The sequence below is a fragment of the Passer domesticus genome, chromosome 1 (genome assembly GCF_036417665.1).
Source record: "Passer domesticus isolate bPasDom1 chromosome 1, bPasDom1.hap1, whole genome shotgun sequence".
NCBI classification, from domain to species: Eukaryota; Metazoa; Chordata; class Aves; order Passeriformes; family Passeridae; genus Passer; species Passer domesticus.
The window spans coordinates 128002703-128020991 of NC_087474.1; the positions used below are offsets into that span (position 1 = coordinate 128002703).

The following is an 18289-nucleotide window of genomic DNA, read 5'->3' on the forward strand; positions in this document are numbered from 1 at the left end:
TGAGGTTTTTTTTTAATTGACCGATATCACCGTACTTTTATCCACAGCCCCAGAATAAAACCAGAAGAAATGTATGTGGCAGGTCAATACCCTGGAGGGAACAGGCATGACTCCGTGCTTTCTTTCCCACCCCCTTCCTTTTTGCCCCCAGATATTCCCTCCCTTCCCTTGTGTTACAGACGGGTTTTACAGAGCTTCAGTCAGTAATGCCAAAAATGTCAAAGTGTAAGTGGCTACTCCTTCCTCTCCAGACCAATCAGTCATTTTCAATCACTGGTTTAAATGTGCTGCAGCAAAGCCAAGCCTCTGTGCTTGCAGCAGGTCTTACAAAAGCAAGGCTGTTTGACTGACAGGCACGGAGAGGGGGCTCTGATAAGGCACTGAGACAAGTCTGGAAGCGGAGTATGAAGGACGAGGCTGTGGCAGAGGTACTGTGCATTATGGATGAGGTGCTCAGCTCTGTTGTTGATTGATTGAGGGACGGTTGTGCTCTTTCACAATGCTGGGTAAGATCATATGGACCGTCATTTAATATGAGCTTTCTTGTCAGTGGGAAGATGACTTTTCACACAGTGATCCCATGCAGATTGCAAATGACAGCCATGCTCTCCCCTCTGCTTTTTAAGGGTTTAGTCTCTCATGCAGGTGGGTTAACCTAAAACAGTGTTAGTGCTTGCCAGGTGTCATATGCTGGAATTAATGCTTGTTCTCAGAATCTCACTATAAATGTGACTATAAATATTGGAAAAGCACCTATGTCTGATGATGTGAGACACATGCGCTTTATCCCTTGCAGCCAAGGTGCCATCCAACCCCTGCATAGCTATGGTATTAAATTAAGTAGGGGAGCCATGGAGAATGCAATTTTTTTTTCACGCTTTTCTTTCAGGACAGAGAAAGAAGCTGTAACAAACAGTTCTGGAGACTTTGAAGCAACAGCCACAATACTGAGGTCTCTGACTGACAAGCCTTCTGCTTTCTCCTTCTCACAGGGCTCCTCCTACAGATGTTCTGAACACGTCTGCATCCCGGCAATTTTTTGCTGCACCCAGGTACTGAATGTAAGGAACCAAGCTGCAAAAAAAGAAGCGTGGGGTGTAGGAGAAGGAGCACTGTGAGGAATTTACCAGAAGTCATGTCTATACAAAATGCAGGCATGACTTCAAGCAAAAATTATTTGAGAGAGCATAGTTGCAGAATGACCGAGTTTATTCTTAGAAAATGACAGAATAAAGCTCTCATTCAACAATATGGCTTATAATCATGTTAAATGGTATGTGTCAGGCTTGACTTCCCTAAGTGTCATCCTTTCAATGTATGACTGGAAGTTTATTTATTGCTTGAACAGAATCTCTTTTATTCCCTGCAGAGGTCTTGAAAACTAGAGTTCAGGAGCTTCTGGATCAGCGTTTTCATTGAAATACTGGAACTACTATGAAGCCTTCTTGGTTTGCACTCATGTTGGCAGTGCTCAGTACTGAAATGCTGACAAGTCACTGTTCCACCATCAAGTCCCCGAGGTTCAGAGGACGTGTGCAGCAGGAGCGAAAGAATATCAGACCAAATATCATCCTTGTACTCACAGATGATCAAGATGTGGAGCTAGGTGAGAAATCATTGTTCTTTGCTACTACATTTCGCCATGTGTCTTTCAGTAGTTTATGCCAAGCAGAAAGAACTTTAAACGCAGGGAAGTTGATAGTCCTGGAATAGTATCAGAATGTGGGGCAAGTTTGGAAAATGAGTTAACAGTATTATTTAATGGCATTAATCACATTTAATTATAGACTTTAGGAAATATATGCTTATCAAAATCTACCAAGGGAAGCTTTAATCAGCACAACAAAATGATTTAATAATGCATGCAAGGACATACGTGTAAAAAACTTGCATCAAAATCCTTTTCTCACTCTATCACTTTTTATAGCATTTAGAAATTGGAGCCTTATGAGGCCAGCATTTCCCTTAGTACTGTATAGGTGTCTGTATCTCCGCATATTTGTCATAGGGGTGTATGTTGTCTGACATACTTATCCACACAGACAAACTGGTCCAGTTACAGGATTTAGTAATCTTAATATTTGTATGAATTACTGAAGTGTTTAAAATCCATCTGCTTTAAGAACTATGCTGTATGTATAAAAACATGGTAGTTTTGCTTTCACAAGTATACTAAATATCTGAGTACATACCAGTCAGAAGTGATTTTCACATATTTTTCTTAGGGTGGAAAAAGTTAAAACACTTAGATGATGTTCCAGGAGGCCTTTGAATGTTTTCCATTAAGTAAGTTAGAAAGATATTAATGGTAGTTATGCATATAACTGATTTTTTGGTTCACTGCCCAAAATGAAAAATCAAGGAGAGAAAGAGGATCATTTTAGGTTACCCCCAAGCAAATATTTTGGGTTGTGAGATCAAAAAGGTGAAAAAAATGGCAAATTAAGTTGAAATGAAATCTTGCATTCTTAGCTTTTTTTTTTTTTATGAGAGACATATTTTTAATAGAAGTATAGGGAATTTCTAGACAAAATGCCATATGACATTGAAAAATAAAAAATGCTTCATTCCAGAAAACTTCATTTGTTCTAAAATCACATACTTTCAGACAGAAGATTGTAGACAAAATACAGTCTGTATCTAAAAGCAGTTCTTTCGTTGCTAGCATTTTTGTATTTGCTATGATGCAATAATAATTTTATAGTCCTTCAGGGTTCTGAGGAGATAATTAATAAACTATATTTCATGACTGAGGGTTGCTGCTTTTATGTAGCAGAGCTCCAAACACAGGCCTTTATATCTGAGTGATTCGTATCTTTTTTATTTTTCACTCTTTCAAACCTCTGCTCTGTTTAGCCATGCTGCATAATGAATAGCTGTTCCCAGTTCTATTTTTGGTCTAAAATACAGCTCTTACAATGGGAGTGCATTTCTTCTTGGTGGAATTGTTCTGAAAATTTTTGTTAAAAGGGTCAAGTCAAGTCTTCGTTTTTGTGGTCTGAAAGAGCCTACTCTCTCCAGGGCACTCAGGGCACTGGGGAACGTAGGTAGGTCACCAGACACACATCTCTGAACACAGTGTCACCAACTTGCTGTCCTCAGTCTTCCGAGAAGGTTTGCGAGTGGTGGAAAAGGAGGAAGGATGTGGGGAGTCACTTTGTTCATACTGCAGAGCTCTTCTCTTTGAAAGCGGCTCTGAATGTTCACAGGGCACTCTGGCTCCTATTAGCAGGCAGCTGAGCAATAGCCTGGGTGTGTGTGCATTCCCTCTGCCTTGAATGAACACACAGGTTTCTCCTTTTCATAGATCATTTCACAGGAAACAGCATTCAGCCCCAAGATTTACTGTACTGCATTATTCGCACTTCTGCTAATAAATCATTCTGCTTATTTGAAAAATAAAGCCAAACTGTTTTCCATGTGTGAATTTTCCTCTTGCTCTTCATTGATTCCTGAGAAAAGTTTTAACTTTCTCAAAGGTCAGTGGCAAGCAGCACTTTCTGCCACAAACAGAATAAAACTTAGGCATTGGTATCCAAAAATCACAAGACTGAAAGTCGCTGAATATGGATTATTTGCTATTGTATTCCCAGCACAGACATTTCTAAAAGCTATTCTAAATGAATGCTTTAACATAAAAGCATATAAGGTGCATTATAGACTTCAATAAGGAACGATTTGTCTCCAGAGCTTGTATAATCATTGAACCAAAATATTCATCTGAAGAGTGCAACTGATATATAGAGGAGTCATCCAAAGTAAAATTTGCAAGAGGCAGGGAGTTAGCATTCAGTTCGTGCTCAAGCCATAGAGGTATGCACATCTTCCAATTGATCTGCACCATCCCCCTGAGTTTTGCATTTTGAGTGCAAAGATATTCAGCAGAGATGCTGTCTCATTCATTTTGTTAGATAAAACCAACAAATTGCCCCACAATTCTAGCCACTTCCTATCTATGCAAGGAGGAAAGATATTCTAGATCAGCTGGTGGATTGCAGCTTAAGCTGTGTGAAGCAGCCTGGCCCACACCTCTTGAAGGAACTCAGCAAATACTTGGACTCAAAATGTATTTTACTTCTTAAATTGTTCCACTGTGCACTGCCTTTACTCTACCGAGATCCTGAGGGTAGAGGACTCAAGAAGAGGCATCTTGCTCAAGGCAAAGCTCCCAGAACCCAGAACTTCTTCCCTCCTGCAAACAGCATGCTGTGGCTCTTCAGGGCAGTGGCCCCAGCTCCCACGGGGGTCAGGCCCATATCCTCTTCAGTCCAGCATTTTGCTTGCTTTTTGGTCTCTTCCCCTGTCCTCCTAATTCTCTATTATTTGTACACATCAGTACCTCCAAATATGACACCCCAATCACTCTTGTAGTCCTCACTATAAAAATATCTTGCATAATGTCAGATAGGTGTAAAAACTAATGAGTATGTGGGTAGTTTCAGTGGCTTTGACCCATTTTTACAGCCTAATACTCCCAGTGAAATCTGTATAAATCAGCTACTGAACAGAGCACTGGGTAAAGAGATCACAGCATCATCTAAATGCATCATATCGGGCATAATTTGCCTGGTGTGATTTCTATCTTCTCTAGAATTAGAGCACTAAAAAACATAAACTGAAAAAATGGGGGTATGTGCTAAGATCTGAAAAAGTCCATTACCTTCCTGGGGCCTTGCACAGAACCCCTATAAAGACAGGGTGGCTCCTAGGTGTCCCTTTGTAGAGATACCCACCCGTGATGAAAATCAATAGCAACTTTAAGGACTTGATACCTTGGTTGCCAAACATATCTCTTGAGGTACGAGAATAGACTGAGAAGTGACACTGAACTTCTTGTCTGACAAAACTAACTAACTTCTTTGTCCAAAGTGGCCATTCCCAGCTATCTGGTTGCCCTCAGGTGCTCCCCAACCAGCCATGTAGAGCGAGAGTGTCCTGCTGACAGACAGTGCCTGAATACTTGTACCCTGAAGACTGTGGGCCAGATGGTAAAAAACACAAGCTGTGAGGAGAGCCACAGACAGCAAAGGATTATAACTTATATCAGCAAGTTTTATCTCCTGCTTGTGTTTTGTTTTCCAAATGAGGAAGTCTCACCTGCTTTGAAGTGCCTGTTCCAGAATTTCCAGAGGGGCTTAATCTATTATCAGTGTCAGTAAGTGCATACCTGGAGGGAAAACTTAGTCATAAACAGCAGGTTTGCAAGAGCAGAGGGCTGACCAGCTGGAGGAATGAGGAAGCACTCTAACAGCTACTCATTTATAATACATGGAGGCAGGAAAGTGCAGATCAGCTCTGCTGCAGTTACTGTGCATTAGGGTACCTGAATAGCCCACTTTCTATCGGAGCACCTCACAGCACTTTACAGCTGAGTTCTCAGGAAAAAACTGTGACTTTTCAAAAATGGAAGAGCTCTGGTGAAAACAAAGCAGAACAAAACAAAACAAAAACTAAAAAGTCAGCCTGAGGTCCAAGATAAAAGCATGTAGAATGAGAATGATCTCTCATTTGTCTTTTACTTAACGATTCAGTTAAATGCTCCTACTCATGTAAATGGAGACCTTTTGTGTTCAGGGACCTCTCAGTTACTCTTCTTCTTTTCTATATCCCTAAGCACACGGGGTTCAGAAAAGCACAAATGTGGATATTCTTCATTTACAAAATAAGGGCTATGAAAGACAAAGAGTCCAAAGTGATGGTGACTTTCCTACACAGTATTAAATGTATCCTTAAGGACAGAGACCCTGGCATTTTAAATTAAATGCTGAAGACCCTACTGCCTCTTCCCTTTTTAACATTTTTTTTTTACACAAAAGTCTTCATATTCGTCATTGACTCGTTAGCCTAAAACCAAAGCAGAGCATTAACTAGAAGATAACTTTTAAGATTTTACTGCTAACATCTAAAGTTGAGTCTCCTTGGGAGGTTTATGGTTTTGCAGGCAGGTTTGCAATTGCTTTGGAACTTTTTTTGATTTGATTTTCAAGCAACATAAAACATAAAGAAAAATTATTGTTGTATCAGAGGAATTAACAGATTTAAATGTAAAGGACAGTCAACTCTGCAAAAAACCAAAGAAAATAAAAGAAAATAAAATTCCAGAAACCTTTTTTTACCATGAACATTGTGCAAGTACTGCAATTCACAAAATTGTTTCCTAGGCACATACTGGCATATCCACAGTTCACCCCCACCCTTCAATCTCTGCTTGTTGGATAACATAAAGAACAATCTTTGACAGCTGTCAGCAAATACTGACAGACTCTATCCAGGGCTGCTCAGCCTTTCTGCAATCAGAAATCTGCAAGCTCTGCCTCTCTCACCCTGCAGTTCATGAAGATGCTTTGAAGGATCAAAAAATCTTTGTTCTTTAAACAGTATCAGTGCAATTTCTTGAGAAATATGCTGTATTTTTGCATACAATTTTACATGAGACATTATTTTGAGAACAGTGCTTTAGTATCAGAACCAGACATCCTGATCTTGTGTCCACAGAAACTTTCATTTAGAAAAATTGCTACTGAATTCTCTCCTTCCTTCTTCTGTCCCTCACCCCCTCCTTTACTCCCTTCCTATCTCTATTTCTCTTTCTTCTGTCATCTGATGAAATGGAAAGAATATTAACATTTTCATTGGTAATCTCAGTATTTTACATATTTTACTGGCATATTGAGTAATAATTCAGTCTGTGTAGCATACTGCTTTTCTACAGCTGCATTTGGAGAACTATTCACCTATAAATTTGATACAGATTTGACACTATTTCTAGATTAGTCCATATTTTAACTTTGTTTTGAGGTCTAAAAAAAAATTAAAAATCTGACTTTCTGGAATCCTTAAAAGTATTTTTGTTTGTATAGTAAAAATGTGATCTTTTCCCCTAAAATTACCAAAGCTGTGGAGTGAAGCACACTGAGGCAAGCTAATCACTGACACTTTACTTTTAACAGCATAATAGCAGCCAATATATTCAAACTATCTTTTACAGCACGGTGGTGATCAGTACCTCTTATTGCAGGGTCCTTGCAAGTGATGAATAAAACCAGGAGGATTATGGAGAATGGAGGGGCCTCTTTCATCAATGCCTTTGTAACTACCCCCATGTGCTGCCCGTCTCGTTCCTCGATGCTGACTGGGAAGTACGTGCACAACCACAACATTTACACCAACAACGAAAACTGCTCTTCTCCCTCGTGGCAGGCTACTCACGAGCCTCGCACCTTCGCTGTGTACCTCAACAACACTGGGTACAGAACAGGTAAGAGACAAAGCAAAGTTCTTCCCTTAAAGTGAAGATGGCATATTCAGCAATCGTTCTTAAGGCACTGCCTGAAATGATTTCCTGTTCTTGGCTGTTCATTTCCTTCCTAGTAGATGCTGTAGTGTAGTGTTTTGGATTTAGCTGAGAATAATCTTGATAACACAGCAATGTTTTTAATTGTTGGTAAGTAGTGCAAATACTAAGTCAAAACTTTTCAGTGTCTCATGCCGTGACAGCGAGAAAGCTGGAGGGGAACAAGAATTTGGAAGGGGACACAGCTGGAACAGCTGATCCAAACCAGCCAGTGGGATATTCCATACCATAGGGCATCATGCTCAATACACAAACTGGTGTGCTGCTTAGAAACTGGTTGGGTTTTGGTAAATGAGTGGTGAACAGTTCTATTGTGTATTACTTGGGGGCTTGGGAGTTTTTTATGGGGTTTATTTCTCTCTCCTTTTTTGTCTCCCAATACTATTATTATTATTATTATTATTATTATTATTATTATTATTATTATTACTACATTTCATTTAAGTTGGTAAACTGTTCTTATCTCAAGCCACAGATTTTACCTCCTTTCCTATTCTCCTCGCCATCCCACGGTGGCAGGGGGTGGGGGGTGGGAGAACAACTGAGTGGTACTTAGTTGCTAACTGGAGTTAAACCACAACAGCAGCAACTGTTGTCCCAAGCTGGCTGTGCAGGGCAGAGGTTGAATATTATGGAGAGGGAGGGTAGTACTGCCTGCTGGCCACATCTGCAGTAGCAGCCAGGTAAAGAAACCCACTGGTAGTAAAGCAGCATATTTTCACATTTGGATGTCCCAGGTGGGAAATAAGCTGTTGGGCAGTTACACCTACAGTGAAAGAGGTGCATTTTAGTGGCATTGTGGATCTGAACTGGCAGTTCCAGGCATGATTATGGTCAGTATTACGTCCTGCTTGTGGACAGCTGCTAGCAGTTATGGAAGAAGATGTCAGGGCCAGGCTGGGAACTGGTGCCAAAGACCTCACAGGAGTGGAGGGACTGTCATGGGAGCAAAACAAGGTGAATGGTATAATTTAAATTTTGCCATGGGGTGATATTTCATTTGCATTTTCTGAAAAGGAGTAGAAACATGCCTTTAAGAAGGATTGTTCTACTGTGCACCAATAAGATTTGATAGTTTTCTTGTAAATTCCTGGTGGTTTTCCGTAGTCAGGAGATCCCTTTCCTGTCTACAAAGAACTCTTCTTATTCCTCTCGTCTGTGCTTTGGCTTGATGTAAAACTCAATTCATTTCTGCATCACCTATCCCCAAAGATTGAATCTGTAGACACATTAGGCTCCAGCCTGACTTCCCCTCCTCAAGGTACGGAGTTGTGCGAGGTTGTCAGAGTGCAATTTGTCCAGAAGTGTCGTTCAGCTACAAAGACTCCCCTTTACAGAGAAAGGAGGCACAGATCTCCTGCCAACTGCCTTCCTTACAATGTAACTGGCAGCAAAGAAACTTGTTTCTATCAGCAGCTTAGGCACAAGAAGGGATTGCTTTCAAAACATAGAGCTGGCAATTGTCTCCATACTGTCTGCTAGTCCTAAATCTCTTAAAGCTGCTGCATCCAGTGCCTCAAGTTTATCTGCCTCTGTGCTATCTTTCCTTTACCACACAGACAGTTCACTCTTTTTTCTTCTGTCTCTCTGCATCTCTAGTTCTGGAGAACTTCTGCTTCCTGTATTGAAAACAAAACCAGACATATCTTTAATTTTTTGGGGTTTGGTGTTGGCTCTGACACATGAGCTGAATAGTACTTCACTCAATTAAGCTGGTCTCAGTGAAGTTGCCATCTGAGTACAGCACTGCTAAGCCTGGGTAGGGGTCAGCATCAAGGCTTTGGAGGAGAAAAGGAAGGAAGAGCAAACTGACCATCACTGTTAGAAAAGGTGCTGAATTTGACATAAAATATAAGCTTTATCTCCTGACTTGCATCTCAGAAATCCTTTCTGCTTAATGTATGGCTGCTTCATGTGGGACCTGGCTTTAGTGTTCCTAAAAAATCTGTATCTTCTTGGTTTGTCATCTATGTTTTGCACAACTAAATGCTTCACACATAAACAGGACATCTCTGTCACTAGCCCTTTCTGCCCCTCTGAGGGCAAACAGCTTTGAGCATATCTTCTGCACTGCCTTGTGTTATGAAGACATGTGGAGATGCTTACTAAATGCAGACTTGACCCTATTGCATAGAAAGGAAAAAGGGGTCAAAAGGAGAGGAATAGGAAAAAAGTACTTTTTCAAAGGCAGGCAAACAGAGCATCAGTCCTAAAACTGTCAGGATAGGTGAGTTTTAACAAAGGGCAGAAAAGAGTAGAAAAGGAAAACAAATGGAAACATCTGCATGAATCTCCAATTCTGACGGAGGTACATTGTTCAATCCTACAATATTATGGCTGCAAAGATTTATCTTTTTACTGCTTGTAAGATGATCCTACCTTCTAATGAAGCCACAATTATTTTTTGAGTTGGTAGCTTAATTAACAGCAGATCTTATAAGTTTCTCAAAGATAGTGTTGCCTTATTAAAAAGTCACCAAAAGTCTGCCAGCCAAGTAATAATCTACACTTCACAGCTAGAAAGTTTAGTAAAATTATAATGACTCAAAAATACCTGGGAGACAAGAATAATTGAGAGTGAAAATGAGGAAACTGTGGAGAGAGATTGCGGATGTTATAGATACTTACCCTGTGAATTTCTACATGTTTTGACAGTAAATCAGTAACCTCCTCAATGGGAAACTGAGACACACAAAGAGAAGTGAATGACTCAGGCCAGTCACAGTTTGGCGACAGTCCTGATAAGGCACCTGACCAGAGAGCTCCAGTCTGCATGAGACAATGTACAATACCTCCAACCTGCTACTCTTTAATAATGAGAATTTATGCATTTTTTGCATAAGATCAAATTAATACATGTCAATGGCAATATAGGGGAGGGAGAGTGTTTCTATAATGTCCTCACATCTGTTTGCTCCAAACAGTTTTTGATATCTGTAAAGCATCCATTGTCTAAACCTGCAGCAGCCCTTACTAAGCCCCCTCTATTGCAATTGATCACATGTGGGCAGACTGTTATGAGGGGAGTTCTGCTGAAGCCACGAGGACTCCACACAAGCACAGCAGGCCCTTTAAAGTGTGGTCTGAAACGTGCTCTAATAAACTGCGGTTATAATTAGAGCCCACTGGGGAAACCTGGCAAAGGACAGAATGGTTTTTTCTTGCCTTTTGCTATTTTATTCTTCTACTCTGATGTGACCTAAGGGCAACGTTGCATTTCATGGAAACATCCCTTTTTGAAGATTGTATGTCAGTGCTAAATCATAGGCAGAGACCATGCTGGACACTAGCAAGGCAGGCAGCATTCAGAAACAATACTGGGCAGTAGCAGGGCGGACAATATTCAGAAACAACACTGCCAAACCAAAACCACGTTTGCTTCTAATTATAAGTTGCCAAAACTATTAAGGATGTTTCAGTGTTTACAGTTTCCCGTATTCACAAGCTGTATGTTAGTGGAGCAATGAACCAATGGCACAACTTCTTGATTGTCCACAAAACTGGTAATATTAAATTTGAATTTGTAGGACATAGCAGGGAAGGCACACAGTAAAGAGGTAGAAAGAGAAAACAAAGCAGCTCTGGAGAGTTTCAGTGATGACATTTGTTTTAATTACATAGGATCCAGGCAGTCACACTAGAGAGGAGAAAGGGTCCCTCACTTTAAAATTTTTTGGAAATTGTGAGAAATTCTTGAGAAGTTTTCTTTCATCTCATAGTTTTTAATGTCAGTAGATATTCCTTCAGCTATTTAGATTTAGAAGGTTAATTCATAAATTTATTAACAGTAGGAGTTAGAGATTTTGCTTTGTGCTTTCCAAAGTATTGGCTGGTCATTTGCTGTTCTTTCAGTCTCATAATTTATCTTCTACTGCTCTGTCCCAGCCCTAGGGCACGTAGTCTTGCCTCTCAGATGTGCCCTTTGCTGTTGCTGGTTCCCTTTCTCATTCACCTACACAAACACAAAGGAAAACCCCAGAAGTGCAACCTTGGCTTCATTAGTACGAAAGGGGGATTGTGCTACATCTTAATAATTGAGCAGCAGCCAAGCATAATCTTGGTATTTTAGAAGACAAACCATCACATGAGAACAGCCAACATGATATAAACATTTTATTTTTAAGTAGTGGGTCATACTTTGCATACTGCAGGATTTTACATTTTTACCAGCTGAAGTTTCATCCCTTTGCAAACATGAAAAGAAGTATAAGTTTAAAATTCTTACCCTGACTTAGCACACCTACGCACTCTAAACCCTCTCTGCTTAATGTTACTTTGTAGAATTACTACTCTCTAATCCTCTCCCCTCTTAGCCCTTCACAGCCAGTGTAACTGTGCAGGAGGGAGCAGGACTCTGCCTCGGCTCAGCAGCTGCTGACAGTCTCACAGCACCATGCCAAACACAGGACTAGGCTCTCCCTTCATGGAATCCCACCTGAAAGTACAGAGACCACCAAATTAGGCAATTATTTTCTGGAATTGTCTTTGGGAAGATGTATTTCCCAGTATTTTATTTCTTGCCCAGATGTATCAACTGATTAGAATAACATTCAAGATTCATGCATGGGAATGTTCTGATGTTACTTGTGGGACAAAAATGGTAACATGCGAAGTTAAGCAGCTCAAATGTTAATTCCTAAATGGCTTCATTTGTAAAACCCCAGACTCAAGAAGTGACACCAAGATGCCCCTGTCTGGCATGTTTTGACATTAGTCACAGAGTTCTGTGCAGTGATGAACAGAAATGGTCACTTGGTTGACAACTGGCTAATGTGTTCAACAGCACATGTCAGTGTGCCCATTGACATCTGTCACTTATGGGTACATTTCTTAGTGTAATGAACAAAGAACTAATAAAGCACTGAGATGACAGGAAGCTGAAAGCTAAGGAGCATTTAAACTGTGCACCATTCCCTTCTGACACACAGGGACATGTTAATCTTTCATAAAGAGAGCAAAAGCTATGCCTCCTGAAGGTGTGGGCAGACAATAAGTTTCCTCTGGAGGCAAAGCCAGTGTGTTTCCTGTTCACAGCCTTGCAGTACAAATCACTGCCAGCACTTGCTATTTTTAATCTGCATCATTTCAGTGACCTAATTTGTATCTTGCCTCATGCACCCTTTCAGAGCAGAGAGGGTGGCACAGTGTGATACAGGGGTGGGAATGAATGAGCAGAGAATAAATCCTGGTTTGCAGATTATTTCTGAAGTGAAAATAAGGAGGGAGAGAACTCTGAGTTTTCAGGTTCTTTCTTAATTGGTATGAAATATTCTGGAAAGCATCAAACATAATTTAATCTGTAAATATTTTAAATAATTAAAAATATGTCTCAGTTTTCACAATCATTTGCACTTTCTGTCTATGAAAAAATGTATAAGTGAAATATGCTGAATTTATGTGTATAATCCACAGAAAGTGAAATGTAGAAGAGAAAAAAGGCCAAAAGAATAACATGCAGGATTTTCTAGTTCTATGGTATCATGTGAAGTGAAACTTTTTTGGTATCTGTCCAGGACCTCATCAAAAACCACAGTATATCTGCCTACTTATGCTTAAAGCATAATTCTATGCTATAAAATATCACGCAGAAAACCATATACTAAAAGACTTTTAACAAGTTTATGTATTCAAGTGCTTAATTTAGGAAAAACTGGGTAGAACATTTTCTATGCAACCATTTCTTCTCTTGTTCACATGACCAAATTACAGTCCTTGACTACAAAACAACATACCACTTTACAGAGGGTGAAATTTCCTCCGTTTGAAAAGATAGACTAGTTCTATCAAAGGACACTGTGCTGGCATCCACATCAGCAAGGATCAGGGGTTTCATATCCCATCTGCCCCATTCCACTGCTCACTTGCAGAGAAATTAAGCAAAGTGGGATTTTATCACATACATAGTGCTGGGCACGCTGCTGTAGGTTTCCAGATGTCTTATGAAAGGCAGGAACCAGTGAGACTGAGGAGTCCTTTCAGGCATCGCTGGGTCCTTTCAGACATTGCACAGAGTGGAGACTCTGACCAAAAGCACTTCTGACTCCCCCCATCCTACCCCATTAGGCAGTGCAGCGTCCACTCCTCATTTTTCTGGCCCTGCAAGACTTCACCTTGGCCTCTCCTCTGAGCCTTGTCCCTATGCTTGTCTGTCCTCAAGTCGTTCCCTCCCTCCCTCTCTCTCTCTCTCCCTCCCTCCTCTCTCAGGTCCAGTCAGTTCTTGACAGACATGTCCTGTTCCCACTGCTTACCATTAACGATCTCCTTTTCCAGCCTGATCAGCAAATCTGCTTCTCCCACCCGCCTTGTCAATCAGCTTCTTTCTCCTTTCTGCACTCATTGTCCCACTTCTTGGTTGACATTGCCAGTCCTGGGGCCCCAAGCCCCCACTGCTTCTTCCCCCCCAGCTCCTTTGCTGGATTTCCTGCCGTTCCCCAGACTGCTTGTCCTTATCGGGTCACCTCCTGCCCTCTGCATTCCAATCAACTTTCTCCCTCCTACTGACACCACTCACAGGTGGACAGGGAATAAATATCCTGAGGTGTCCAGATCTCCAGCACATGAAAATTGCAGGGTTTTATTTAAAGGATTCTAATAGATGCCTCCTTGACAGAGAGACCATCATGCCTTTCACAGAGCGCCTGCTCTCGGTGCAGAGCATGTAAGTGCTATCAAATGAAATCTCACATAATTTTTTTCAGATGTTAAGCCTAATTCCTTTTCCATTACTGTGGTTCTCAAAGATGGCTACTGTTTGGGCTAAAAAGTTTCAAAAAATTCAGCCTGAGGCAGACATCCAGTGCGGAAAATTTAAGTCCAAGTATAAGAGAGTTATAAGCAACTGAAAACAGGGTCTTATAATGAGAAGTGTCAGACAACATCAATATTGGAAAGTGCTACCAGCTTGGCCCATAATACAGGCTTTGTTAAAGACATCACCCAGGCTAACAATTGCTATATCAAGTTATAGGCTAATGCTTTTTGCAACTGCTGAGTTATAAAATCCTTAATGATCTTTTTGGTTCCAATGGTAAACCTGGCAGCAACTGGGAAAGACCCACAAAGCTGGAGAAAAAGTAGAAAACCTGAGGTTTTTCTATTGCGTTTAAGTTACAAGACTGGGAACCGTGAAATCTGAATTACATTCTTGGCAATGCCACAGGCTTCCTGCGTGACTTGGTCTAGCTGAAGGTTAACCTCTTGGTGCCTCAGTTTCCTCACCACATTTTTTGGGACAATGCTTATTTCATTTCCTAGGTGGTGCTGGCATACTGATCTGGCTTTCTACGCTCCAGTGACGTGATACACTAATCTTCTGCAATTTTTTAACAGAAGGGAAAAATCAAATTTCTCAAGTTTGAATCTATGGCTTACATAATGGGAAGAAAGCGAGAAGGAATTTACTGGAATTATTTGGAAGCTGAAGTTATGTTGGGTTCTGTCCACAGAACCATAGAATCACTGCGTTTGAGTCCTGAAATGTCGTATAAACAGTGCCCTGCAACTCCTGTAAATGGTTTCCTGACTTTGTTAAAGGAAGTGGGCTGTCTACTTAAAGCTCTTGTCTGGGTCACAGTGACTAAACCTTTCTGCAGTGTGGCTTTTTAAAGGTTTGCATTTGTTTTAACTCAGAAACATTCCCATAAGCCTCAACAAATAACAAGGGTGTAGAACATCATATATGTCCTTTGATCCATGGAAGTGCAGAGATGTCTCACTAGCAGATGTAGCCCAGTTCACCTGTGCACTAATCCACTAATGCTGACAGGAGTTAGAGGACTAAATCTATTGTGTAATACTGTAAACATTAGTCATAATTGCTTGTAAAAAGTGCTGGGAAGAGAAGTCCTGGGAATTACGAGAATTTGAATCACACTCAGCTGTAAGTATTAGAGAGCCCCTGGATCAAATTATATGTGTCTTGCACCCTTTGCAACCCCCTGGATCTCTCAGCCCAGTACAGAAATCATTAGCTAATTGTAAAAAGGAAAACAAAACCCTGTCTTAAGGCATCTGTTCATGTCAGGTACCAGACATGTATATTCTGCAGCCCCTCCAGAGACGCATAGATGTCTGTAAAACTGTTCACCATGCCATGTGTTGTTGTTTGCATAAACATAATTGAACATACTAATACAGAATACAATTATTCTGATATACAAAGCTACACTACATGTGATTAGAAAATAACAATGTGTCCTGGGAACAGTTAGCAAAACTGCCAGAATGCAGATAAAAATTGTCTTATTAAAATGCAAAAGTAAGCATTTATCTTTGCTGCTATCCCTATGGGGGCTGTTACACATAATAATGAAAAGATGTCCCTTGAAATGGCATTACTTTTTAATGAGGCTTTTACCCACTGAGTCATAATTTCCATTTTATTAATTACCAGCAGAAATGGCTTCCTAACCCTTCCTAAACCCAAGCTGCTGAGTCCAAGCAGCTTCTGAAGCTGAGGCTTCCCAGTTAGTTCTCAGACTTGAGGAATTCAGCAAGTGTTGGGCTACAGCTAAGTTAAAGATGGAGGTTGATTCTACAAGCCAAGCATGTGAAGACCCAGCAAAGACATCTGCACATCACAGTGTCAGTTCCTGAGCAGTTCTTTGACATATTCCATAGTGCTCTACTCTTTAACAATTCTCGAGTTAAACAAAAAACAGCTAGGACACCCATGGTGATTACTTGCTGATTGTTATTTGGTCCCATGGACACTCCTGTGCTTTCCTTTTACTCTGGCACTTGTCTTCATTCAGAGCCTGAAGGGCCAGACACTAACTGCTGCTGCTGCTGCTGGGCCCCAGTTCTGACTCACCCACCCTGTCCTATTCTCAGTAGTACTCAAAAGGCAACACGGTGCAAGGACTGAACACTTGCATTTCAGTAAAAGCCTGGCTTTTCCCTTCACCTGTCTAATTACTCATATCCTCTTGAGTTTATAACCAATAAACTATTTTTGGTTAAAGCATTTTGGCAAATATGATCCATTGTCACAGCCACTGTTTCTTCTAGTATTCAGGTCTTTGGTACACATTTGACATGGGAATTGCTTTACACAGCAACAGGGGGAAACATCTATTTCTGCAAACTGTCACTCAGGGAGCTGCTTAAAATTTGACAGCACTGAGATTATTTTTATGATAAAATATTAAATCACTGCCAACACAAAGGTGAATGGTTCAGGCTGTCAATCCGAGGTCTCATAACATGAACTGAAATATGGGGTTCAGTGGACCAAAAGGTATCTGATAAAACATTAAAGTTAGAAAATTAAGTAATCTAAAGCAAGGAAACTCCAAGATGAATTGGCCTGGCCCTCCTCAGCTCCAAGCCATCCTTTCTTTTCCGAATTCAGTTTATCTATTTTCGTACTTATGCCTCAGGTCATCTCATCTTTTCATTTTATGCTGGTGGCTTTCTCAGGTAATGAATACCAAAAAAGAGAGTCAGGAGTGAGGGAAACTGATGGCTTTTTTAATGCCAAAAATTAAATTCTGGGAATATTCTCAAATCCATAAAGGAACACTCCATTGTGGTGCTAAAGTGAGAGGATGGAATAATCATCTGTGTGCTACAGTTTTTTCTGAGCTTGGTCATTTTGAGGCAGATTTTCATAGCCACCTCTGTTATTTATAAAGGCTCTACATCAAAACCTATACACATCAGAACTTCATATAGAAAAATCTGACAATTATTTTTATATGGGTGAACCCATTTCTTTTTCCCCAGTCTTTTTCTTGGAAATTACTGAGCTGTTTGGCTAAAAGGTTCCATAGAGCAAAATACAGCCTGAGTCAGATAGCATGGAAACTATCACCACTAATGATTAAAGTTTGGCAAGACTGTAAATAGCAGAGTCCAGGTCTCCAAGTGAGTCAATCTTATAATACATGAAGCAGTCAAACCATCCTATATGATAAATTGTCATAGCTTCCATTGCACAATTTGAAAGCCTCTGATATTTGTGAGAGACAGGTTGTCAGTACAGCCCTTTACTGATGAGCACAGCACACAGAGATTCCCCAGAATTGTACAGCAGCTGCTGGTAGACCTGGGATGGCACTCGGAAGGGCTGACCTCAGATTTCCCCGGTAACCACAGACTGCCCTTGGTTTTGCTTGGCTCAACCATGCTCCCTCTCTCTCTGTTACATCACTCTCCCATATTTTCTTCACTATTTTCTCTCTCTGACTTCTCTTTGCCTCTTCCTCTTTCCTTGGCTTCCCTTCTCACAGAATTTCAGCCTTCATCCATATACTTTCCCATGATATCTGACTGATAGTTTAAACCAGTTTGGCTGCCTTAGATGAGAGGTATGGTTTCCATTCCAGGAGACAACAGTGCTGGGCACGTATTCCCTGCCCACTGTCACTCTCTTCACCTTACAGTTCTTGATTTCTCTAGGCCTCAGGATAAAAAAGGAGACAGGTTGGATTGCTTTTTTGGTGGCTGTGGGAAGAAGAGCTGGAAGCCTGATCTAGTGTCTGTAGGACTTGTTTATATGTCACATTCTACGTGGTGCAGGAAAGTAACATTATATATATGACTGTCATCTCCGGTTTCATTTGGCATTTGGCAGTTGCCTGATTGAATTGCATCATATTTATGTTGCCTCAGACAAGTCTTAATTATGAACATGTTGATTTTTCCACCAGTTTTCCCAAGAAGTTCACCATGCCCACATCAATCAGATCTGAATTATTTGAGCCCTTCCACAAATGTGCTTTTTTTGGTTAGATTGAATGTGTCTAGGTTGGATGTGAGGCTTTCCAATGTGACTTCATTTCCTAGTAGGAAACAAGCACAGGGATTCAAGGTATGTCCCAGTGCCCAGCTGAGGGACAGCATCTCTGGGCAGCAGCTCTCTGCAGACAGGACTGACTGCTGAGTTGGGGCTGGCAGCAATGACATGGCTGGGCACTGTGAGGGGTGCAGGGA

General features: G+C 40.8%; 1 protein-coding gene across 16 annotated transcripts in view; it reads left to right on the forward strand.

Moving 5' to 3' along the window:
* Nucleotides 1-18289, forward strand: part of SULF1 (sulfatase 1) — a 184598-nt gene that overhangs the window by 119905 nt on the left and 46404 nt on the right. For 10 of the 16 annotated variants that reach the window (XM_064388755.1, XM_064388748.1, XM_064388694.1 and 7 more), the window contains 3 exons: nucleotides 993-1052; nucleotides 1370-1606; nucleotides 7019-7258. In XM_064388755.1, the coding sequence (XP_064244825.1) occupies nucleotides 1435-1606; nucleotides 7019-7258 (412 nt within the window). In that variant the 5' untranslated portion in view covers nucleotides 993-1052; nucleotides 1370-1434. Of the gene's footprint in view, nucleotides 1-403; nucleotides 429-485; nucleotides 507-992; nucleotides 1062-1100; nucleotides 1274-1348; nucleotides 1607-7018; nucleotides 7259-18289 lie in introns of those variants that run through there. The other 6 variants (XM_064388703.1, XM_064388711.1, XM_064388764.1 and 3 more) reach the window with 5 other exon arrangements.